At 35.2% G+C, this 27288-nt stretch overlaps 1 protein-coding gene and 1 pseudogene across 1 annotated transcript; both read left to right on the forward strand.

Annotated features, from left to right (window-relative positions):
• The first annotated feature begins 19125 nt into the window (after positions 1-19125).
• Positions 19126-19590, forward strand: LOC148193945 (uncharacterized). Its single transcript, XM_088097055.1, has one exon. The coding sequence runs from the start codon at positions 19126-19128 to the stop codon at positions 19588-19590; it is 465 nt and encodes a 154-aa protein (XP_087953181.1).
• Positions 19591-25831: 6241 nt separating this feature from the next.
• On the forward strand, positions 25832-27063 carry LOC148193946 (uncharacterized; annotated as a pseudogene).
• The last annotated feature ends 225 nt before the right edge of the window (positions 27064-27288 follow it).

A 27288-nucleotide genomic window follows, 5' to 3' on the forward strand; every position in this document is an offset into this window, starting at 1 on the left:
CATGAATTTTTTTTTACTTTCAACTCTATTACATTGCATGTTATTAATTTATCATCTAAATTTAAAGAAAAATAGTCTATGAAACTAGATTTGAAAAAGTATCTTGACAGTGTGCCTATCCACTTAAAATTGAGAATGATTTTCATAATCAAAAGCTAATCTTGCAAAAATTTGAAGTTTTAAATCATAATACCTTACATTTAAGCTTGAAATTCATCAAGGGCGAATATGTTATGAGTTAATAATGTAATAAATTTGAGTATAATGTGTGTATGTGATTGGTTAAAATAGTTTTGTATATTTTGATTGGATAACTGATAAAAATTCCAAGGATGTTTGAAATCAAAATGGTTAAAAGCAAAGTATGTGAAAATAGGAAAAACATAAAAAGAGAAGGTTAGATTGTGTTTTGAGAACTTTTGAAAGATTTTCTCAAGTATCATTTGAATATGTTTAGTCAAATGATATAATTTGTTAGTTAGACAAGCTGATGAAGATTTTTGTTGAACTTCAAGAGAAGCCTCAAGTCAAATGTCAAGATGTTTTGGTGATGATTGAGGAATAAATATGCTGAAGATGTATTATACAATCATAACTTTCTTTAAGTGATGTTTGTATTCTTCACATAAGTTATTTTTAATTTAGTACACATCCTATAAAAAAATTGAAATTGAAAGAAAATGTTTTAAAAGAGTTAAAATCAAGTTTAAAAGGCTTTTGGACATTTTTAATAGATTTAGCTTCTCTATAATCAATTAAACCGTTTTTGAAAGGTTTTGGAACAAAATAATCAATTATCTATTGAGTTAATAGAGTAAACTAGAGAATCATTTAGTTTTTCAATGCTTTAAAAATTATAATTAATTAGAATCTTTTACAATTGATTAAATGTATTTTTTACAATTAACTTATTAACTCATGTTATAATCTATTATTTCATAGAAACATTGTAACTATTTTTCAAATTTTATTAAGAATAATCAATTAGCAGCTTGATTGATTTAATTAAATGCATCAACTCTTATTTTAGATGAGTGTTTTTAAAACTCTATAAATAGAGACTTAATCTCAATCTTTGAAACAACTTTTGTAATCATATAGAACTAATTACAATGAGATTAACAAATCTATTTTACACATTTTCTAAATTGCTTTAAAGTTTCCAAAGATCAAAGTTTATGTTGAGTTCTTAATTTCTTGTGTACATATGTTGTGTTTTGGTATACTCCTTATAATTATTGTTGTTTTGTATTAACTCTCCTTGTGGTATTTGTAACAAGAGATGATAAAGTATAGATGCTCTTGTGTAACCAAGAATTGATAGAGGTAGATATTCTATTGTAAGTTATATTGTCTTGAGTGGTTAAAGATTTTATGGTTGTCTTGTGTTTGTAATTGTTGTTTAGCGTTGTAAATAACTTTGTTTGATAGTGAAATGAGTTTTTCAAAGGAGAAAATTGAATAGTGGATAAGAGATAAAGAAAGAGAAGGATTAAATAACACATTTATATTAGTTTAGATCCAACCAATCCTACGTCCACTATTGTTGGATCTAAACTAATATAAATGTGTTATTTAATCCTTCTCATTCTTTATGTCTTCTTTTGTATTGTTTTTAAATTCTTGTGTTAATTGGATTCTCAAATTAATTGGATTATAGTTTTCATATTGAAACACTTTTAAAAAAAAATCAAAGAAAATGAGTGTTTTCAAAGAAAGTTAAAAAATCAATTCACCCCTTTGTTGGGATAAACTTAAATTTTAAGGTTTTATTAATAATTTTGTTTAAATCTTATTTTATTATTTTTTGGTATAGTAATATTTAGTTTGACTTTGATAGAGATAAAATAGGGATAGGTAGTTATGATTTTCTATTTGTCTAGGTACAATATTATTTTATAATAGATTAAACATATTTTATTTTTAAGATAGTTGATATTTTATTTTCAGATTTATTTTTATTTTTGTAATATTGTAAGTATCATGGCTATTTAAAGCCCTTCAATTATCAATGAATAACAGACTTAATTTTAGGAAAATATCAGAGTGTGTGTAACATGAGATTTTCTTAACAGTGGTATCAAAGCTTTATGTTTTGAGTACCAAGAGAGAAAAAAAGGAAAGAGAGGAGAGAGTCAAACACCGTGAGAGAAAAAAATGAGTGGTTGTTTATTTTTTTGAGAAAGATGGCAAATGTTGTCAATGGTGTGTGTGTGCCACAATTGACGAGAAAAACCAATTATGATAATTGGTGCCTACAAATGAAGGCGTTGTTGAGATCCCAAGACATTGGGGATATGGTGGAATGTTAAAAAGAAGTGCTTCATTTCTTACAACAAGAGGGTTGGGTGAATTGCTGTTGCGTAAAAAATGATTACTTTCAAAAACTTTTTCGCAAAATAGGATGTCTTTAGACTTTTCTTGAATCGCAAGTAAAATGGTATGTAATGCAGCAGTTCACTTAATTGAATACAAAAACAGATTAATCGACTGTAATAAAGAGTGTAGGGATCAAAGAAATCAAACGCCGATTTTTATATTGGTTCGGCTAACCTGCCTACATCTAGTGTCCTTCCAACCATAGGAAGCAAATGCACTATAAAGATCTAGGTTTTTACACCAAGGTTTTTACAGCGACCTCACGTCAAAATGTAAAACACCTCTCTGACCCACTAATTTAATATAGGCAATACAACAAACAAGACACGCAGCATGAACACCTTCTTCTGTTGTCAAACCCTTTGAGACACTCTCAAAGTCAAGAACACAGTTCTTCTTCCTGTAATCACCACAAGGAATACTAGCCAATCTTCACGATTGCAGAGTTCCTGATCAAGCAAAATACACCTCGTTGTGTAGAGAGTTCAGACATTCAAACACAATAAACCTTGCTATGTAAGAAACCTTCAAGACTCTAAATCACCATTGTAGATATTTGGTTCTTGGATATTTTCTTTCCTCTATAAGATATCACAACGTTTTCTGAAAGATATGAAAGTGTAAAGATTAAAACTTCTTACAGAAATCAAGTCAGGCGTCAATATATAGTTTTTTCACAAAACAGACGTGTTTTAATCGATTTGACTATTAATGTAGTCGAATACATTTGACAGTTGTAACAGAATAATAACAGTCAAATGCATTAATTAAATGCGCATTTAATGTAATCGATTCATAATAAATGCTTGGTCAACATATTTAAAAATATGACCGTTGTGACAGTTATGTCAAGCATTTAAACAGTTTTCAAATCAATAACAAACTTAGTAGAATAAAGTTGCATGCAATCGATTAAGTAGAAACACTTAGCACATTTTTGAAAACTTTGCTTAACAAAAATTCATCACAGCATATTTGAAAAGTATTTGTGCAAACATACGAGTTTTAATCGATTCCACCAATAATGTAATCGACTTAAAACTGTTGTTTTGCCACGCTTTAAAGTTCAACCATAGTGCTTATGGTTTTTCATTTCCGAAAACATATGTTATGCATCCACAGATAAAATCACATATTAAACATAGTGGTATGCTATAATCAACACAAAAATGTTCACATATATGCTTTTACAGATATAACAAAGTCAGCATAAGCATATGACATGTATAACACAGTACACACATGTGTTATTATTAATTATGTGTTGTCATCATCAAAAACACAGTTATCACTAAGATTATGGGTTCAGCTAAATCAGTGCTCCCCCTATCAATAATCTCAACATGGAAGATGGGTATGTTGAACCTAATGAGGATGAACATCAGACAGTGGCATAGATGGCAACATTCAAGAAAACTCGTGCAAGAGATAGGTCAGCATTGTATTTTATCTACAATGTTGTGGATGAGTCAGAATTTGAAAAAATAGCGAATGATAAATCAACAAAGGAAGCTTGGGAGATATTGGAGGTTGCGTATAAAGGTGACAACCGCGTTAGAAAAGTATGAATACAAGCTCTCAGAGGAGAGTTTGAACAATTGAAGATGGAGTCCAAAGAGCATATAACCCAGTACATAACTCAGGTGGAGAAGGTGGCCAACCAACTCAGTAGGAATGGAGAAGAAATGCCATCTAGTCGGGTTGTGGGAAAAATTTTGAGATCCCTTACAAAATATTTCAAGAGTATCGTGTGCGCCATCGAAGAATCGAAGGACTTGTGGGTTCTCACATTGGCTGAACTGGCTGGGTCATTAAAAGCCCACGAACAAAGGAGAAGGAGTTGGGATGATCAGGTTGAACCCGACGATCAAGCACTACAAGTATAGTTTGACTCGAATAAAACTCAAATTACTCAGAGCCGAGGTCCTGGTGGCAGATGACGAGGAAGCCGGGGATGAGGTCGACGTGACCAAGGTAATTTTGAGAATGATAATGAAGATAAAATTGGTCAGCAGAATTGGCATCACCGAGGACAAGGAAAAGGTCGAGGAGAAATGTTTTAAGTGTGGCAAGTATGGCCACTATTCAAACGAGTGTAGATCAAATAAGTGCTACAATTGTGGTAAGGCAGGCCATATTGCAAAATATTGCAAGGCAGAGACAAAGGGGGAGACGAATCTCCTTACTGAAGATGCAGAAGAACTATTGCTGAAAAAGAGCTCGGATACAATGGGCATGAAAAATTCAGTCTCAACAATGGATGAAGTTATATCGGTAAAAGGTGCGACAAACGTGGAAAAGGAACTCAAACAAAAAGATGAAGAAATTCAGAGGATAGGGAGGCTTCTGGATGAAGCTAATGAAATTATGAATAAGCAGAGGGTTAAGCTTGAGGAGTTGAAGAAGACGACTCTTGAAAAGGAAGAGAAAGCATCTAACATTCTTGAGCCAGATAAAAATAGGGAAGAAGAAGATGAAGAAGAGATGAAGGCTGATGAGATTTCTACTAACTCAGTATGGTATCTAGATACTGGGGCAAGCAATCATATGTGTGGAAACGAGAACTTTTTAAATAAACTCACCAAGGTGGAGGCCAAATTTATGTCTTTCGAAGATTATTCCAAGGTGGTCGTGAAATGGCATGGAACAATCCGACATATGCAAAAGAATGGACGAGTTGGAGAGATTAGGGATGTTTACTATGTTCCGGAGCTGAAGAGCAATATTTTAAGCATGGGTCAGATAATTGAAAAAGGTAATTAAGTTTTTATGAAAAATCAGGTACTGTATTTAAAGGATAAGCATGGTCGTCTAACAACCCAGGTAAAAGCAAAGAAGAACTAGTTGTATGAACTAGAGCTGAAAATCTTTGAGAGAAAATGTTTGAAATAAGATATGACTAACAAGAGCTTGGATAACTCCAACTCAAATAGGATTGAAAGAAGAAAATCCGGTGTGGGATGATGCACATGGAAAGCCGAATGAACGAAGGAATAATTTAAGTTTATGGGGGAGCTTGTTGGGATAAACTTAAATTTTAGGGTTTTATTAATAATTTTGTTTAAATCTTATTTTATTAGTTTTAGGTATAGTAATATTTAGTTTGACTTTGATGAGATAAAATAGGGATATGTAGTTATGATTTTCTATTTATCTAGGTACAATATTATTTTATTATAGATTAACCAGATTTTGTTTTTAAGATAGTTGATATTTTATTTTCAAATTTTATTTTTATTTTTGTAATATTGTAAGTATCGCGACTATTTAAAGTCCTTCAATTATCAATGAATAGTAGACTCAATTTTAGGAAAATATCAGAGTGTATGTGACGTGAGATTTTCTTAACACCCTTTTGGTTTGATAAAGATATCTATTATTTTTCTTACAATTTTTAGAGGCTGAGTTTAAAAACTTCTCCTTCTTAAGTCATTGTTGCAACTATAACATGCAATATAACAAGGTAAGGAAGGGAGGAAGTTACTTACGATGCTTTTATATTGGTTAGTCTGATAGCATAAACTATAACAATTGTTTGAGTTCCATTGACAAACTAACACTGGAATATACAAACTAGTATCTTTGGGCTTATAGCCACTCTTGGTTAACCCATATGATCTCTTAACAAATCACTCATGGCTAACTTAATCATTGTTTGAAAAGAAACAACTATTGGCTAAATCGACTATTCTATAACAACAAGCCGCTCTTAAGACAGAAATTGTGTAAGTTGTGTTAAAAAGATCATGAGGTTTGCTCACTAAAGAGGGGTTGTATATTTTGACATTTACAAGGACATGCACTATCTTCTAATTTACTAAAATGAACACACTAATGTTTTTTCAAAGCTATTTTAGGGTTTAAAATGATTTTGACAACTTTTTTTATCACTTTTGCAAATCAAATTCTTCTACTTTTCTTCTTGAAGAAAGGCTTTATTATACAGATATAAAAGAAAAGAATTATTGCAAATCTTTTTTCTTGCCATTGAGTACCTTCACACTCACTTAAAAGTTTCTTGCATTTGATGAGTTTGGAAGTAGAAACTGTAATAAATGTGCTCTATGCATGTGTTAAATTCTACTTTCTTTTTTTTATGTAGCACCCAATGATTAGATGTGCTTTTCTCTTCTTGAGAAAAATGCATTTACTTGAACTTGTGAAAAGGATAGAGTTGTACCAATTAAATAGACTTTTCCAGGTTGACAAAGCAATACAATGTTAGCTAAGACTATATGTTTAACGTGTGAACATCAAAATACTTATAAGACATTAAATTTAACAAAGTATATTTACAAAAAAATGGTAGATAAAATATATATAATGATTAATTACGTTAAATTTAAATTAATAGGAATGCCTAGACATAAAAATTTTTAACTTTAAAAACATTTTCTTTTTAAACTCTTTTCAATGAGATAATCTTAAGAATCTTCCAATAAGTTATTTGAATATTTGAACAAATTATAGTATTTGATTAAGTAATATACAATGATCCAAATACATTTTCCAAATATGTTGTCCAAATCTTTATGTTGTTTGAATGAATTTTGAATATTTAAATAAGGTGTACGGTTCAAAATCGTAACAGAACAATTTTAAACATATGAAGTAACAATTTATTTATTGATGAATTGCATGTTCAATGATAAAGAACGATGAACGCATGTGACATGAACGCATGTGACATAAGCAAATTCAAGTGCTGGTAATGAACTTGAGAAAGTTCGTCACAAATATGAGACACTTTCTTCTAAGAAAAGAAAGAACCAAGATACCACTTCGAGAATGATGGAAGTCATTATTCAAACATTCAACATCAGTCATTATTAGCAAAATCAATACTTATTCATGCAAAGGAGAAGTTATGAATGGACAACAACAAAAAGTTAATATAACAAATAGTTATCATTACCTAAAACCCACCGGAAAGAACAATTAACCAATGTGAAAAACTGATTAGGTTTTTCCTCTATAAATAGAGCAATATGTAAAATCTTATCTAGCTTTAGGAATATACAAAAACTCTTATTCACTAATTTCTTTTTTCCAAAATCAATTGAATGACCAACTCTCAAATTTTATATCAAGTTGTATGTTCTTTTCTAACGTTTATCCCTTCTTTGTATATATTTTTCTTCTTTTTATGATCTATATTTCTTCCAAGGAACTACTCCTTCTATTACTTTTATTTCACTAGTAGTAGTTTTCAAATCATTACATTGTAAATCTAACGCGAAGAAAGAAACAAGGACTAACCTTCAGCCATTACTACTGTCGCAAGATTCATTTAATGTGCTTTACAATTTCAATCATTCACTCTCATAAACTCTGATGATATAGCATGCTATAAAGAGAACATATTTGATTACACAAAGCACCTATGAAATTTATAAAGCTTTGCCCATCATAAAATAATTGTTTTAATAAATTGATGCAATTTTGTGGGATTACGGTATCAAACTTCATGAACAATTCTAAAAATTGTTTGATTAAATGAACCATGTTTATGGAAATAATTTATTTAACGTGAATATCTCTTATTATCTTGCATATTTGAGAAATTGTGAACATTCTTCCACTTGACCCATTTATCCATTATCAATCAATACAAAAACTAAATACAAGGATCATGGTGATAGATCCTCCAAAAAAAAATGAGTTTTATCTCCTAAGTACTAAAATGTATCAAGTCTATCATCAAATAATCTTAACTATAAGGAATAAACCATATGTTTATTCTGGATCAAACACAATTTCACAAAATAAACAAATATGTGCATAACAAAATGAGAAAAAAATGAGTAAGAGTTTTATCAAGGTAAAATTAATGATTGTCACATCATGGAACCAAGTCTCATTTACACTAAATGATCCTTAAAATACTTCAATGTCATGCCTTTAGTCAAAGTATCTACAATCATCAACTTAATGCTAACGCATTCAATAATCACTTAACATGTTCTCTTATGGCTAGATATTTAATATTAATGTGTTTACTTTGACTTCCACTACTATTATTCTTAGCCATACATATCGCAACAGAGTTATCATAATATAACTTCAATGGCATAGTAATTGAACCCACAACTCTAAGCCTAGATATAAAACTCTTCAACTATACACCAAGTGAGGTAGCTTCAAAACAAGAAGCAAACCCAGTCTCCATAGTTGAAATATCAGTCAAGGTATGTTTTTTAATGCTCCAAGTTATAGCTCCACTAGTTAGCATAAAAATATAACCAAATGTTGATTTTCTTGTATTAATGCAACAAACAAAGTTTGAATTGAAGTAGCCTATCACCTCCAAACTATCAGTTTCTTTGTATATGAGCTTGAAATTCTTTGATCCTTGAAAATATCTCATTACCTTCTTTGTATCTTTTTAGTGGTCAACACTTAAATTATTCTGATATCTTCTTAAAACTCTAATTGTGAAATGTTAGGTTTGGTCCAAACATGAGCATACATTAAACTTCCAACAATTGAAGCATATGGAACATTCTTCGTCTATTCCCGTACAAGATTATTTTCGGCTCCAATGTCATAATCTGATTCTTGTAAATACACTTCATAATCATTAGAAATTTTTGATCTCTTAATCTTCGTAGATCTTCTTAATGTTGCTTTGCTACCTTGATGAAAAACTTGTTGTTCAACTAGTTCCTCAACAACTTGATCTATCTCTAACAATTTGTGGAACTTGAATAATTGGTTGTCTAATGCACTCTTAAATTAAAGAAGCATGAATGAATATTAGTCTATCATTTCATTTAGAGGGTTAAACTTCATTATGGTTATTTTGAATTAAATCATTCCCACTAATCAAGTCATTTACAAAAAAATTTAAATTTATTGATTCAATAATTCTATTGTTATGAGATGGATAATAAAAAACTATAACCTTTGGAATTTTCAGTATATCCAATGAAATACAAACTAATAGTCTTAGGTTATAATTTCTTCTCTTGTGGGATATAAAATTTCACTTCAGACAGACATCCCCAAATGTGTATATGTCGTAAATTAGGTTTTCAACCTTTGAATAACTCAAAATATGTTCTTAAACTAGCCTTGGTTAGAACTCAGTTTACTATATACACAACCATCTTAAGTGCTTTAATCCACAAGAATTTAAAAAGTTGTGCATGATTTCTCATGCTTCTCATCATATCCATTAAAGGTTGATTTCTTCTTTGTGCCACACAATTATGATCCTAAGAACCAAATATAGTGTTTGGGCAACAATCTCATGTTCTTAAAGAAATTTTGCAAATTGACCAAGTGCATGTCCACTAACAGTGTATCTACCATGATACTCTCCAGCTTTACCTAATCTCACAATTTTAAGTTGTTTTTCTCATTATAACCCTACTTTGGTCTTAAAAACTTTAAAGGTATCTAAAGTTCCATCCTTAAAATGAAGTAAGTAAAGAGACATATATTATGAGTAATCATTTATAAGGGTGATGAAATGTCTTAGATTAGTAGCATCCATAAATATATGTACGAATTATTTCTACTAGATTTGAACTCCTTTTAGCATCCTTTTTTTTTATGTTTTAGTTTGTTTACCCTTAATACAATCCACACAACACTAGTGCAGTCAAGGGAAATGGCACTGGTCATTTTCGCTTATAGACACCGGTTCTACAACCGAGGCATATACAGGCGAGGTAAAAAGGGATAAGCTTTTTGCCTCGGTTCTGAACCGAGTCAAAAAGGTTTCGATTCTGCCTCGGTTCACAGACAACCGAGACAGTAGAGTGTTTTTAATGTTTTTTTAATCCTGGTTCCTCATTCTGTTATGTTTTTCTATGTTCTTTTACTTTCTCTTTTCCTTCTCTTTTGTGCCTTAAACTTCTCTCTCTATTTTTTAATCTCAAGCTTATCCTGCAATTTTATTTCATCCATGTTTTTACACAAGTGGGGGCAAAGGAAGGTGTCATGTTCAATATTTAACTCCATTGCAATCATACATTTGTGCATCATTGCATCCACAAACATTCTGCACAAAATGTGGTTTACATTAGTTATTTAACTCTTAAGCAAGTTACAAAGAGAAGAGATCAATTGCGAAATGAACTTAGTTTATACCTGGAGCGCAACTCTGCATGACAGACCGATCGGAGCCCATCACCATCCACCCAATTAGCGGACAGGCCGATCGGATAAGATTCTTTTCCTTTACGGAGGGAGCTTACGGACGGGCCAAGTCATTTCCATCAGTCGGCCCCAATTCAAGAGGGGAATCCAAACCGCAAACACTATTCATTTCGCCATCCACATGTAGAGAAACAAAACCAAAAACCAAGGAAGAGAAACGCAGATCCACCGGCTACGCCCTCGCCGCATCATCGCTGCAATCTCACTGCCATCGCACCATTATCGTTGGTCTCTCGCCGCATCGTCGCTGCGCTCGCATCACCATCGCAGCCACCATGGCAGCACCGTTGCACGCTCTCACCGCCATCGTAGCATCGTTGAGAAAAAGGAGAAGAGGAGATGATGACCCCCTGGTCATGGCAGATCGGATATGAATTCGAGAAATGGAGTTGAACGCGTGGTTGGAGAAGATGAGGTAGCGGAAGAAGCAGACAGATCTATAAACTCTAGGTTTCGGTGTTAAAGAGGAAAAGGAACAAGCAAACCCTAGATCCGAAGGATTGTTCGATGAAGGTTAGAGATCGGGGTTGTATGGTGGTTTAATCGGTGAAATGGTCCGATTAAACGGTGGAAAAGGCTGGAAACGAAGATTTAACTGGTGTAAATCGATTGAATTTTCTAAATCAGAAATTATTCTCTCTTGAAAGTCAGACTAGAGAGTCTAAGGGACCTCCTCTAGCCACCTTCCAAGCACACTTCCTATTTCTCCATTGTTCTTCCATTAATGTTGTCCTCCACGAAGCACTGGTCATTCCTCCAAGGCAGCTTCTCATGCGCATCCTTCAACCAATCTTCATTCACCACGCGTCAGAGGCCATTGCCTCGTCATTTTCTCTCTCACGCATTAGAGAGCATCTCCATTTCTCACATTTTCCATTTTGAAGAAACCTCATTGTAGATTTTCCTCTCAAGCACATCACCATCACAGTAAGCTTCTTTCACTCACATAATCACTTCGTCACTCACATTCTCTTCACAAATTTACATTTTCTCTTTCCGATTCATCATTGAATCAGCCTTTGCAACCTCATATCTTCTTTTCCACCGATCATTTTCCATTTCTCACCGTTTAAAACACTTTCCACCGATCAAACTACCTTTTCCACCGATCAATCTCCATTTCAGACAGATTAATCGATTCCTTTTGAGCTTCTCCCCCTTTCTAGGGTTCCATCGGTCTAGGTTTTGGTTCTCTGAGTTCCTTCTCATATTTGGTCCGATTCTCTCTCGGTTTCTCTCTTCCAATAGTGTCTAGGGTTTCCGCAAGGTTGTCTCACTTAGGTTTTCTTATATTCTCTCTCGATCTCGAGGTTCGTCAACATTCCGTTGCGTATTACTCGTCGAAGAAAGCTTCGAAGGAGTTGCATCACGTCTTTGGTGTTCTTCTTGGAGCGGTCTTCCATCAGTTGGCACCAGAGCTCAGGTTCTTCCACGCTCTTCAAAGCTAAGTATCTTTGTCTCTGTTTCTATTTTTGTTTTCGTTTGATTCGCGTTTCTGTTTCGTTCATTGTTTCTGTTTTGAGTTTTGTTTCATTTGATTCAGTCTTGTTTTTGTTTTGTCTCGCATCTCTGATTCAAATCGTGTTAATCTGTTTAGCTTACGCATTGTTCATCATTTCTTTTATTGTCTTTGTTGATTTTAGTTCAATTGTGATTTTATGTATCTGTTTGAGTTGTTCAAATAGGTTTCCAATTTCTATATTGTGTGTTGAGTCATTCTGTGCCTTGAGTCAATGTTTTTATCATTTTAATTTGGTGCAAATTTTTGTTTGATTGAGTCTTTTTGATTTCTAAATCATTTCTGTTGTGTCTAAGTCATGTTAATTTGTTTTTTTTGTCCCGAAATTTCATGTAATTCTGATATGAAATTTTAGTGGTCTACTTGTATGTTCAAATTGCATTCCAAATGAGCTATGACAATATCAACTGAGAGCTCGCACTAGTACAAAAATAGTGTTTTATGTTGTTTATTTTTGGCTTTTAACGACGAATTCGAGATTGACGTCATAGCGGGTGACGTAAATTTGACGTCGAATATTACCGGGCGACGTAACTAGGACAATTTGACGTCAAGTGGATCGAGAATTGACGTAAGCCTAACGTCGATTTTGTGCAACGACGTGAGGTTACGTCCATTAGTAAAGAGAATGACGTCCAATATTTATATTTATAGTAAGATTTGTCGTCTAATGTACGAGGGAAGTGACGTAAAGTTAACGTCGTTACTGAGGATAACAGACATAATGTTCACGTCGAAGTTCGAAGAGAACGTCAATTTTTGAGTAATATTTGAATAAATATTTATATTTAAAGTAATATTTGACGTCACGTATAAGGGGAAGGAGGTAAGGTTAACGTCGAACTTGTCAATATGTGACATTACTATCGTTGTATGAACATCGAAAGTGTATACTTCGACGTTACCTTTAGTGTTTTTTTTTTAAATTTGATTCGGTTTAGCTCATTTAACCAAACCTGAAATACAGAAACCAGTTTTCCAATTCATATATATTCACATAATTAATTAATTTAAACCATGCTATCATCAATTCATCAATTCCAATTAAATAGTAAAACTAAAAGACGCTAATGCTATCATCAAAACTTAAAAGAACCAAGTTTTCCATTAATCTATTTACAGTATTCATTTATTCACAATATTCATCTATTCACAATAATCTATTAACAATTTAAAAGTTGCACAAGTAAGCAAATGCTACTATCATGAAAGGAAAAACCTAAAGCTATAGCTATTTAAAATGTTTATTCAAATATCCTGCCCAATCCTCTCTTATCGTCTTTATTACTGAAGTGGACAATGAAGAGGTAGTGTTGAACCGCTGCATAATCAAGGAAATTTACTATTATATTAATTTTAATGTCAAAAGTTTATTGTTATTTGTAAGATTTTCAAATGTAAATTTCTACCTCAGTCCATTCCCCTCTGATTTCTGATCGGATGATTGCCTTTATCCATGACATGATGTAGTAGCCACATGCCCAGGAATCATTCTGCCTATTACACTAAACAAGTGAAAGAACTTAGTCAAATGTAATGGTTTGTTTAAATTTTACTACGAAAATTAAAGGTTAGAGATCAACGAATGCCAACCTTAGGATATATAATTTCAAGTTATTGTCCTCTGGTCCTAGTCATAACTCTAAACAAATTTGAAACATTTGAAACATTAGAAACATAAGTTAATATATTAATATCATAATGAATTGATAAGAATGAATGTAATACTTACGTTTGTATCAAGGACTTCAACTCTGCTTTAATCTTCCTATGAAGAGAACAAAACCATACAACTTGTGCTTTTTTTGGAATGATCACCATGAGTTGCCAATGGCCCCTATCATGTACCAACAACTAGTGAGTTAGTTTATTGATTAAAATTTGATAAAATTTGACAATATTGGGAAATACATATGCATCAATGTATGGAGCGATATATATCTCTCTGTTAGACTCAGTCATCCATGTTTGAATATATGATTTTCTAGAATCTAATGTGTTTCCAGATGGTTGAATGGTATGAGGTTCAAGAAAGCCATAAAGTGACGCCCGACCTGATTCCACTACGATGGTGTCCATGTACCTGTGATAACGGTTTAAAATACCTTTATTTGTGATGTAATTTTGATACTAAATACACCCTTTTTGGCTTAGAAACTTGCTTGGACTCATGCTTTTTCATTAAGTTGTGTGAATAAGAGAGTTGAGGTTGAATTTGATGATTTTATGACCAGTTCCCTTTGTTTTGATAGAAAATGAGTTAATACAGGAAGCAGAGATGAAATGCTAAGGATATAGAGCTCAGAAAGGCCTAGAAAAGCACCAAAAGAGGGAACCGCACGAAGCTTGGGCGACCTACAGGAGGCTTGAGCGTGGAAAAATCAACGCTTGCCGCCTGGGCGGGCTAGCCCGCCCGGGCGTCGGACCCCCGAAGCTTGGGCGAAATTAGAGGCTTAAGCCTTTCAGAAATCGACGTCCACCGCCCTGGCGGCCAAATTGGTCGCCCGAGCGTCGCGCGTTGCTTATCCGGCCCAATTTTTGCTCTATTTCGACTCTTTTAGACCGGGTCCTATTTATACTCTTTTCCAACTTTATTTAAAGGACCCAGGCGCTCTAGGTTTTCTATCTCTGGCTGGAGCAACACAACAACACACTCTTTTACTCTCTGAAGGCGGATCTGGAGGCGAAAGCTTCCTCTTCTACTCTTAGGGTTTTAGTATCTCATGCTTTTCCATTATTCATATAGTTTCTCCATGTCTATGGGGAACTAAACTCTATTTGTTGTTGGGGAATGATGTAACCTTGTGAACTCTCATGTATTTGCATTGATTCTTAATCATATTTGCTTTATTCATTAATTGTTAGGGAATTCATCTGTTTCAATGCTTGCTCTTTTTAACTCATTTAGTTGCATGATTTATGAATTGCATGAGTTCCGGAAGGTTCCTTACAATTCAGGTTCTTGTTGAATTCTCCTAAGGGTAATATTTCTCAAGGATGAGGGTATGAGTACTTGTCGTCTTAAGCTCTTGATCTTCAGACTTAATTTTCTAGGAACGCCAGGAATTGCACGAACTAGGAATTAAGGCAGGCTTATTGCGCCATGGGATTGGGTTCTAAGTACTTTAGTGAGTGATGTTAAAATTAATGCATAAAGAGGAATTCTTATATACATGAGAGGGAACTTCGTGAAATCTAACCCCAACAACATATTCATCTCATATTAAACAACATCTTTTCATCCTTGTGTTACTCTACTATTGATCAATTTGCATTCATATTTAATTTTCTGTCTTTGCATTTTAAACCAATGATCTCTTTTATTTTAAGTCTTAATTAATTAATTTATCACACGACTGTTTAGTGCCGAGAGTCCTAGGGGATACGATACTTGGTCTTACCATTTTATATTACCTGTGCGATTTGGTACACTTGCCAATCCATCAACAAGTTTTTGGCGCCGTTGTCGGGGACTCATGGTTTAAACTATTCTATTTGTGTAATTCTTAATTAATTTGGCTTTATTCGATCTTACTTTATTTTATTTTATTTTTACTTTATTTTATTTTATTTGATTTTATTTTGTTTAATTTTATTTTCGTATCTTTTATTTTTATTTTTATTTTTATTTTTGCTAACAATATTTTTAGAATTTTTAGCTTGCAGGATGCAATTCGGATAAGCTTCCGGTCAACAACAATGGTAGCAACAACCTTCTCTATTAGAAAAATGGGCTAAGATGGATGACACCCTTCAACAGTTACTACAGGTGTCAGATTCTCATCATAAAAGCAATCAAGCAGCATTCAAGAAGATAGAGAAGCAGCTCTGTCACGTGATTCACAAGCTGAATGGTCTGGGGAGTAATCGGAAAGCCAACTCCAGAGAAGAATGCAACGCTTTTGCTACTAGAAGTGGCAAAGTTTTAGCAGAAAGGCTGAGTGAAAAAGAAGAGAGAGAGAAAAAAGAAAAAGAAGAGAGAGAGAAAAGAAAAAGAGAGAGGAAGAAGATGAGAGAAAGAAAAAAGAATCTTATGAAAAGCCCCTTCCTTATCCAAAGAATTATTCTAGGAAGGAAAAAGAAAAAAAGTTTGAGCGTTTCATGGAAATCTTCAAGAAATTGGAGATTAATATACCGTTCTCTGAAGCTCTGCAACAAATGCCTTCATATGCTAAATTTTTGAAGGAGCTCCTCACAAAGAAAAGGAAGTACACAAAAGAAGAAACTTTTGAAGTTCAAGGAAACTGTTGTGCTATCATACAAAAGCTCCTTCCCCCAAGTATAAAGATCCAGGAAGTTTCACCATTTCTTGCACTATAGGGAATATCTCTGTTGGAAAAACACTTATTGATCTAGGAGCCAGTATTATCTCATGCCACTATCTATGTTTGAAAAGATTGAGGGGTTGGAACTCAAGCCTACTTGGATGACTCTTCAACTTGTAGACAGATCTCTGAAATATCCTTATGGGGTGGCTGAAGATGTGCTTGTGAAAATAGATAATTTTTTTTCCTGTGGACTTTGTCATCATGGAGATGGAGGAAGATGTGAATGTACCTTTTATTCTTGGGAGACCTTTTATGAAGATAGCAAGAGTTTTGATTGATGTGGAAAATGGCAAACTAAAGGTGAGAGTGCAAGATGAAGAAGTAAATTTTGATGTCTTTAAACCCATGTCTCACCTAAAAGATGATAAAGAATGTTTTCATCTTGATGCACTTGATGAAATTTGCATGATCCAAGAAAACAACGCAAGTGATACTCTTTCTTTGGAGGAAATACTAGTTGACACTTGTAAAAAGCTGAATGAAAAAGAAGAGGAATTAATTGATGAGTGTTTGACTGATTTGGAAGAATTAAAAAAGGATCCTTTGCAAAATACAGAAGAAAAAGTCAAGGAAAGCAAAAAGGAGTTGAAGGTGTTACCACCACACCTGAAATATGTGTTTCTAGAAGAAGGTGGAAACAAACCAGTCATCATTAGCAACTCTCTGTCTCCCAAAGAAGAAGAAAAGTTGGTAGAAATACTCAAAGCCAACAAAGGAGCAATTGGATGGTAAATCTCAGATCTCAAAGGTGTAAGTCCAACATATTGCATGCACAGGATATTCATGGAAGATGATTACAAACCAGTTGCCCAACCACAGAGGAGGCTCAATCCAGTGATGAGGAGGAAGTGAGAAAAGAAGTGCTAAAGTTACTTGAAGTTGGCATTATTTAACCTATTTCTGATGGTGCATGGGTAAGCCCAGTACAAGTGGTACCAAAAAAAGGTGGGATGACAATTTTATAATGAAAAAAATGACCTCATACCTACAAGGACTGTTACAGACTGGAGGATGTGCATTGACTACAGAAAGTTGAACAATGCTACTAGAAAGGATCACTTTCCCCTTCCTTTTATGGATCAAATGCTAGAGAGATTGTTAGGTCAGGCTTTTTATTGCTTTTTGGATGGATATTTAGGTTACAATCAAATTGTGGTGGATCCAAAAGACCAAGAGAAGATAGCTTTCACATGCCCATTTGGAGTTTTTGCTTACCGAAAAATGTCGTTTGGGTTATGTAATGCTCTAACAACTTTTCAGAGATGCATGCAAGCTATTTTCACATATTTAATAGAAAAGTGCATTGAGGTCTTCATGGATGATTTTTCAGTATTTTGCAGCTCCTTTCATGAGTGTTTGTCTAACCTGGATGTTGTACTTAAAAGATGCATCCAATCCAACCTTGTTCTAAATTGGGAAAAATGTCATTTTATGGTCACATAAGATATTGTTTTGGGGCATAAAATTTCTTCCAAGGGAATTGAGGTTGACAAAGCCAAAGTGGAAGTCATTGAAAAACTTCCGCCACCAACCAATGTGAAGGGGATCAAAAGTTTTCTGGGTCATGCTGGTTTTTACAGAAGATCTATCAAAGATTTTTTAAAAATTGCGAAACCACTGAGCAACCTCCTTGTCAAGGACGCACCCTTTGTGATGACGGACGAAGGTCTTCAGGCATTTGATATTTTGAAAAAAAAATTGATTTCTGCCCCAGTAATTGTAGCTCCTGATTGGAACCAAGATTTTGAGCTGATGTGTGATGCCAACAATTATGCTATAGGAGTTGTCCTTGGTCAGAGAAGAGAAAAGGTATTTCATACTATTTATTATGCCAACAAAGTTCTAAATGAAACCCAGTTGAATTATGCCACCATAGAAAAACAATTTCTTGCTATTGTATATGCCTTGGAGAAATTTAGACCATACCCCATTGGGTCTAAAGTGATTATCTACACAGATCATGCAGCTATAAAGTATTTGCTAACCAAGTCGGATTCCAAGCCGCGATTGATTAGATGGGTGCTTTTGTTACAAGAATTTGATGTGGAAATCCGTGACAAGAAAGGAAGTGAAAATTTAATTGCTGATCACTTATCTCGGTTAGTTAACAGTGAAGTTACAAGCAAGGAAGCAGAAATCTGGGAATCTTTCTGAGATGAAACACTCATGTATATCCAACAAAAGCCACGGTTTGCTGATATGACTAATTTCAAAGCTGCAGGAATAATCCTAGAGAATCTCAATTGGCAACAAAGAAAGAAATTTTTACATGATGCCAAACCGTTTATTTGGGATGATCCTTACTTGTTTAAAATTGGGCCTTTTCCACCCTCTTTCAATAATGAATATATCCTGGTGGCTATGGATTATGTGAGCAAATGGGTGGAAGCCCTAGCCTGTCCCAAAAATGATTCCAAAACGGTTATCAAATTTTTGAAAAGGCAAATTTTCTCTCGGTTTGGAACACTCAGGGTACTTATCAATGATGGAGGATCTCATTTTTGCAATTTTCAGTTGGCAAAGGTACTCAAGCATTATGGTGTAAGACATAAGGTAGCTACACCGTATCATCCACAGACAAATGGGCAAGCTGAGGTCTCCAACAGGGAGATAAAAAGAATTTTAGAAAAGACAATGGCTACATCAAGAAAAGATTGGTCTCAAAAGTTGGATGATGTCCTCTAGGCATACAGAACTGCAATGAAGACAACTATTAGATTATCTCTTTTTCAAATGGTCTATGGAAAGGCATGCCATCTTCCGGAGGAGATGGAACGTCGGGCTCAGTGGGCTTTAAAATTCTTGAATTATGATCCTGGTGACACTGTAGAAAAGAGGAAAAGGCAAATTATTGAGCTTGAGGAGATGAGCCTGCACGCTTATGATTCTTCAAAGAATTACAAGGAAAAGGTAAAATTTTATCATGACAAGAAGCTGGTAAAGAAAGTCTTTCATCCAGGACAACAAGTGTTGCTGTTCAATTCACGACTGAAACTTTTCCCTGGAAAGTTGAAGTCCAAGTGGTCTGGTCCATTTTTGATCAAGAATGTTCTTCCACATGGAGCAGTTGAGTTAATAGATCCAGCATCTGAATATCCACAAAGAAGTTGGGTTGTCAATGGACAATGTCTCAAGCATTATTTGGGTGGTGAGGTGGAACACCTTTCCACAGTCATGGAGTTGGTTGATCCAGATTGAATCTATTGGGTCAAGCTAGTGACGTTAAAGAAGCGCTTACTGGGAGACAACCCAGTGTTCTTTTATTTTTTTTATTTTTATTTTGTTATTTCAATTATTTTATGTTTATTTTGCGATGACTCTGGGTCAAGCTAGTGACGTTAAAGAAGCGCTTATTGGGAGGCAACCCAATGTTCTTTTTTTTTGTTTATTTTTTTTTTGTTTGTGTGTGATTCTAGTTTGCCTACCCAGTAATAGTTGAATGTTTTAGGGGTGAGGAGAGATTAATTGATTGATCTGAGAGTTACTGTAAGGACTAGGGAAAATAATCTGAAAAGTTTTAGGCTGAATCAGTGAACTCAGGGCAGGGCAAAAACCCAAAACAGGTAAAATTAAGAGGGGGAACATGGTGGGAATGATCCCTACTTTGGCTCCCCCATTTAGAAGGGAGGTCACCAACAGAGGCTGGGGGAACCTGGCTACCTACCTTACTCCTGCTAGCAGCCTTATTGTGAAAGAGTTTTATACTAATGCTAAGGTGTTAGGTGGAGAGCAGGAGACATGTGCCAGCTATGTGAGGGGCTAGAAGATCCTTTTTTATGCTGACACCATCAACACCTTTTTGGGCACTGACTGGGAAGGAGAGCAGTGTCAGTATGAGCGGGCTATGGCTGAAGGGGTTGATTGTGAGGATGTGTTGAGGACCCTATGTGTGCCTGGAGGGCACTTTGAGAGAAGCATATCTAATGCACCTATCCACATCAAGAGGGCATCTTTGATACCACTAGCCAAATATTGGATGACCTTCTCCCAGGCCAACATCCACCCTTGCTCCCATATGTCTGCTATCACCACTTAGAGGGTTATCCTTTTATACTGTATTTTGAGTGGAAGGGAGGTCAGCTTAAGGGCAGTTATTGTTGAGGAAATCAAGAGCTGTGCACGTGCTGTGAGCAGCAGGACCCCTCTAGGACACCCCTCTCTGATCACACATCTATGTGAGATTATGGGTGTTGATGTGTCAGTACCACCACTAGAACAACCAAGGAAGGAGCTGGATGAGGCCTATTTCACTTATTATTGTTCTACAGAGGAGCAGGCCCCAACAAGGTCACCACAGCAGGCTCACAAAAGGGCACCACCACCAACACAGGGGCTTGTCCATGAAGCTGCCCCGTTTCAGATGCGGGACATGTATATGTCCCTGATGGAGTCCCGGATGATGGCTCTCTACAGAGGAGAACAGGAGCTGCTAAGGACGTTCACGTCCGCCTTTCCTGAGAGAGAGTTTATTTCACAGGAGGAGTTTGCAGCCAGGGTAGCATATCCAGAGGACCCGACACATGCAGATGTTGGAGCAGTAGGTGGAGATGCAGCTGATGAGGAAGAGGACTCTGATGATTAGAGAGTGATTGTATTTGGCGTCTACTGATGGACGCTTCTTTGTTTAGACAGGATTTCTCTTTACTTTTCCTTGCTTTTATTTTATTTTTATTTTGGTTATTGTTGAACTCTTTTAATATTCCTATTTTTATTGTTTTTCTGTAGTGTAGGAATAATGTACTTTGCTTTATTTTACTGCAATGGTTTAGTTCTTCTGATGTTGTGATGAGTATTACTTTTTGATGCTTATTGTTTGGGTTGATGTTGAGATGATACATGATGTGAAAATGTACATGTGGTTGCTTCTAACATGTGAAATAGGTGCTTGAGGTAAAACTTGATTGAGATACTAAGCAGGATGTTTTTCTGAATTCTGGGACTTGAGTTTACCTGTGTGAGTTTTGGGCTTCAGAGTTGTTGTGAATAATTGTTATTACTTTGGAAGCATGAATGATTTTGCCCAAATTTTCTATGATTGAACTACTTGTTTGCAGGTTTCATATGATCAAGGCCATCTTTTGTTATCCCTTAATTTTTTTTTTAGCCTACTCATGAATTTTTCAGTTTGTTCCATCCTTTGAACCTTGAGCCTTAAGCATGTTTTGAAAACCCTGTTTTAAATTCTTTACCTTGAGTTGAGTTGAGAATATTTGTGAGGTATTGAAAAAGGTTCAAGTTTGGGGTTGCTGGTAAGCAACCCCACTTTTCTAAGTGAGCAATTGAAAAGCAACAGAAAAAGAAAAAATTCAAAAGGAAAGAAAATGAAAGGAAAAAGGAAAAATAAAAAGAAAAGAAAATAGAGCTCACTGCAAGGGAAAAAGGTTGGGAAAGATCTTCTTGAAAAGAGAACCTGTGTGTAATTGTTAATTTCATAAATATCTCTCTTAACTCAAGGATTTTTCATTCTTGAAAAACCATGTTTCTTCTTAGCCCAGCCAAGTTACAAGCCAAGAAAAGCCCTTGTGTTGAAAACCTGCTTGTGAGTATGTTTGATTATGGTTAAATGAAAGGCAAAATTAATTTGTGTGATATTGTGATAGCAGAGTGATTGAGAGATCTCACTATACACCTGTGAGTTGAGTGATACATTTTTGAGTGCTTGATTAATATACTTTTGAGTGCTTGAGTGAAACACTTTCTTTGGTGAGAAATAGTTCTTTGAATCTCTGATTACATCTCTGCTTGGTTGATTGATTGCTCTTAAGGATAGCATTTGTTGAACTGTTTGAGTATCACTTTAAGTTGTTTGAGAGAAAGCATCTGTTCATCTTGACTGATATTCCTATGATGAGTTGATTTGAGTAATTACTTGTCTTAGAAAAAGATTTTTGAAAAATTGTTGAACCACTGTTATAATTGTTGAGAGCTAAGTTACATTTTGTTTTGCTTGAGGACAAACAAAGTTCTAAGTTTGAGGTTGTGATAACGGTTTAAAATACCGTTATCTGTGATGTAACTTTGATACTAAATACACCTTTTTTCGCTTAGAAACTTGCTTGGACTCATGCTTTTTCATTAAGTTGTGTGAATAAGAGAGTTGAGGTTGAATTTGATGATTTTATGACTAATTCCCTTTGTTTTGATAGAAAATGAGTTAATACAGGAAGCAGAAATGAAGTGCTAAGGATATAGAGCTAAGAAAGGCCTAGAAAAGCACCAAAAGAGGGAACCGCACGAAGCTTGGGTGACCTGCAGGAGGCTTGAGCATGAAAAAATCGACACTCCGTCCACTTTAGTAAGTGACATTAACATTAATGCATAAAGAGGAATTCTTATATACATGAGAGGGAACTTGGTGAAATCTAACCCCAACAACATATTCATCTCATATTAAATAACATCCGTTCATTCTTGTGATACTCTACTATTGATCAATTTGCATTCATATTTAATTTTTTGTCTTTGCATTTTAAACCAATGATCTCTTTTATTTTAAGTCTTAATTAATTAATTTAGCACACGACTGTTTAGTGCAGAGAGTCTGTTTAGTGCAGAGAGTCCTCTGGGATACGATACTTGGTCTTACAATTTTATATTACTTGTGCGATTTGGTACACTTGCCAATCCATCAACAACCTCTACGAATAAAGTTAAGTATATTTATTAAATAGTAATAATACTAATATACAAATTGGAAAATAACAAATAAAAAACTTACATGCACCATAGTTGTATGGATGAAATGTTCAACATTTTTTCTCCACCAATGATCTCATATGCATCATCGAAATTAATATACAATGGAACATGGCACTCGAGGCCAAATGTTCTTAACTCTCACCGCATCTCTACCGGTCCTTTTCTCAACTTATTTAATCTGGAGGTCAATATGGATGTAGCATCATGGTCTTCTGCTTCCTCACGAGCCTCATTCACAGGTTGAGCAATTGGTTGTTTCTCAGAACGGTAGACTTGCAACTCACATTTTACAAAAGTTAGGAATCGTTTAATTATAACTTGAAGATTTAAGATAATAAAAAGAAGAATATAATACCGTTGGTGGGCCAAAATATGGCATGATCATAGCCTTAGGCCAAGCTATAAATGTTCCTAAGGCCTCCCCCACGAATTGGATTTCAGATGTAGGCACTAGCACTCGAGCCTAGGGGTCTCTTGGATCATCAATCATTACCCGCGCGTGAGTGGGCAATAAAGGAGCACCATGAATGGTCTGGCCTCTTGCAATCCGTCGTCCCACGACCACTATGCGCAGAGGATGAGCCTTTGGTGCTCACACGAGGTGTAGTAGGATCATCTGTAGGGGCGTCCTCCTGCTATGACTGTTGTTGTTGCTCTTGTTGTTCTTGTTGTTGCTCTTGTTGTTGTTGTTGGGTGATCATCGCAAGTTTTCTTCGAGCATTCTTAAGCGTTCACCCATGCTTTCCTCTAATTCAACTTGCACATGTTGCCTGATGCTACTAAAAACTTCCTAAGTCACGGCTTCTGTGCTTCTTGGTTTAGGGCCAAAGTAGTCCCTCAATCCAATAGCTCCTTCAACAGCACCCACACGACCTGGACAGTCTAGCCGACCTGTGGCTGCTACTAAGAGGTCCTCCCTACCTTGCGCCACAAATATGCCTTGACTCTATGGATCAACCAAGTCATCCTGCATATCATAATGAAGTTAGACACATTAAAAAGTTTGTTACATAATTATTTTATGAACTATGGTAATCAGTTAAAAGTTTCCACTTACAATTCTTTGGGATATCTCCTGAGCAGACTGATATGTAAACTGGCCATTGGACTTTGTCCGTCCAGCCTTCCACAATTCATGTCTGGCTTGTGGAGGTGCTAGATTAGGTGACTCAAGACTTAATCCTCAGCGTGACGTTTTCTCATATTTTTCTCTAATAACGCATAACCACCACGTGACAGTACGTGTGGTGTATCATTAAGTTTCTGCCTCTGCTGGGTGGCTATCCTTTTCACCTATGAAAAAATGAAAATCATTAAGCATAAATCACAAATGAACATCTTGTGTGACGAGAGCAAAATATTAAAAAACATACCTGCCACTCAGGAGTAAGTCTAGATTCTTTAAATTGCACCCACTCCTCCTCAGTTATTTTATATTTTGTACAAGGAGTGTCGTTCTGTTTAGAGCCAAAGACGTATTGACGTGTCATTCTCGTCTTGAAGTCCCTCCACCAGACTGCAATGTGGGATAAAATCTTCTTCCTTATCGTCTCATCATTAGGGATATCCCAATTTTCCTGTTAAAAACAAAATTAATGTTAAAGCATGATCAACAAAAATAAGTCAATGATGGAAGTAAAACATCTTAAACATACCAAAATATCCTGCCATAGTAGATTTTTGTCATCCTGTGGGACATCATCCCAACAGGTAGCGACAATAGGGACATGATATTTTTCCATCATACCCAAGTAACTCCTGAACGATGTTGCATGTGCCCCAATAGGCACAAATATTCGGGGATCAAACTCCACTGTCACTGGAGAGCTCGTCACAGATCTACCCCTTCCTCCTATCGAACCTGATCCAGATCTCGTCATACCTGTTTACAAAGTGTTAGTAAATTATAGTTAGAACAAACAAAATAAATAAATTGTACAAGTAATTAAAAAAAATGTTAAGACACCTATTTATCTTGTATGCCTTCGTTGTGATCACATCGAGTTGCATGTATTTCATCGGGTACATCATCAACCTTATTTTAAATGGTTCTTGATGAGAAGGAGCTTGTCTCAAGTATATCTAGAGAGTCTTCATCATCAGTTGTGTGCATGGCTCTGCCTTCCAATACCACTGACCATTTATGATTCACTGGGTTAGTGACGTAGAATATTTGTCTTGCTTGACTAGCCATAACAAATGGTTCATCCGTGTAACTCATTTTGTTAAGATCCACCAAAGTGAATCTGAGGTCTTCTGTCACCACACCAGAATTACTGTCAACCCATTTACACTGTTGGAATATAAATTGATTTTGTATGTTGGGCTTAAAAGATAAAAGCCCAATATTAGCAAAGGCCCAAATAACATTCTAGAAAATCCTATCTATAAGGATTCTAGAATGTTCTACAAAAATATCTAGAGATACTTATCCATAAGATGTCTCTAGATAAGTTTAGAATTATAGGAATGTTTTAGAAAGTTCTAGAGAATAAATTATAACCCTTAGATGAATGTTGTGGTGGAAAGATCCTAACCATTGGTTAAGGAGGTGCCATTAGTATAAATAATGGATGGTTGTATCATTTAAAAATAAGCCAAAAAGTTTAGAAGCACTCAATACAAGCCTTTCCTCTTCTCTCAAAATCTTCCAACCTCTCTCAATCTTAAACACTTCCTTCTAGCCTTTAAAGTTTCCTCCCAACAAAGTGGTATCAAGAGCCATAAGATCTTCGTAGAAATGGCAAATACTGGAATTCCCTTTCAAGTCCCAATGCTCACTAAGAGCAACTATGACAATTGGAGCTTAAGGATGGTAGCTCTCCTTAGTGCACATGATGTTTGGGAGGTGGTCGAGAAGGGCTACATTGATCCAGAAAATGTAGAGAGTCTTTCTCAAGCTCAAAAGGATAGCTTGAGAGACTCGAGGAAGAGAGACAAGAAGGCTCTCTGTCTAATCTATCAAGGACTAGATGAAGATACTTTTGAGAAGATTTCTGGAGTCAAGTCAGCCAAGGAAGCATGGGAGAAGCTTAAGATCTCTTACAAGGGAGCAGATCAAGTCAAAAAGGTACATCTTCAAACTTTGAGAGGAGAGTTTGAAGCTTTGCATATGAAGGAAGGTGAACTAGTCTCTGATTACTTTTCAAGAGTTTTAACGGTTACTAATAACCTAAAAAGAAATGGTGAGAAAGCTAGATGATGTAAGAATTATGGAGAAAATTCTAAGATCATTAGATTCAAAGTTCAAACATATTGTCACCATTACCGAAGAAACAAAAGACTTGGAGGCCATGTCAATAGAGCAACTTCTTGGTTCGTTGCAAGCTTATGAAGAAAAGAAAAAGAAGAAGGAAAAGATCACGGAGCAAGTCCTCAAGGCACACGTTGATTCAAGGAAAGAAGAAAATACACAACCAATCAAGGCGAAGTTATAGTCAAGAACAAGGACGAGGGTGTGCATATGGACGTGGACAAGGACGAAGGCCTAACAACAATAACCAAAGAGGAGAAAGCTCTAACAGAGGTCGTGGGAGAGGAAATCCGAATTCAAGGTATGACAAGACACGAATCAAGTGTTACAATTGTGATAAGTTTGGACATTATGCTTCTGAATGTAGAGCCCCTAACAAAAATAAAGTCGAAGAGAAAGCCAATTATGCTGAAGAAAGGTGTCAAGAAGATGGTACCTTGCTATTGGCTTACAAGGGCCAAGATAGAGGCGAGGATAATCAGTGGTACCTTGACAGTGGAGCAAGTAACCATATGTGTGGGAAAAGAAGCATGTTTGTGGAGCTTGATGAATCAGTAAAGGGAAACATGGCTTTCGGAGATGAATCAAAGCTCCAAAAACATGCTTCTTTTCCCACAATGTCTCAAAGTGATGGCCCACCATATCAGTCTTTTTTGTTAAGACTGATTAATGAAAGGATTAGAATACTCCATAAGCGCCCTACTATATTAATTAATTAATTTTTGTCTGATAAAAAATAATAAGACTTATCACCTTTAATATCTTTCACATATCACATTAAATTTACAAAGTTAATGCGTTATATTATTGAAAAGACAGATTTCATTTAACATAAGAAGTTTAAGGATATTTTTCTTTTTAATTTAGAGTAGTAACTCAAATTAAAAGAAAAACAAAATTAAAATGAGAGAAAAAGAAACTATTTGAACTTAAAATTTTATAGT

This window comes from Vigna umbellata, chromosome 8 (assembly GCF_029865625.1).
Source record: "Vigna umbellata cultivar VRB3 chromosome 8, Vumbellata_1.0, whole genome shotgun sequence".
Classification (NCBI taxonomy): Eukaryota; Viridiplantae; Streptophyta; class Magnoliopsida; order Fabales; family Fabaceae; genus Vigna; species Vigna umbellata.

Coding starts and splice junctions, on each gene's coding strand:
- LOC148193945 (XM_088097055.1), top strand. CDS start 19,126: ATGGTCTATGGAAAGGCATGCCATCTTCCGGAGGAGATGGAACGTCGG.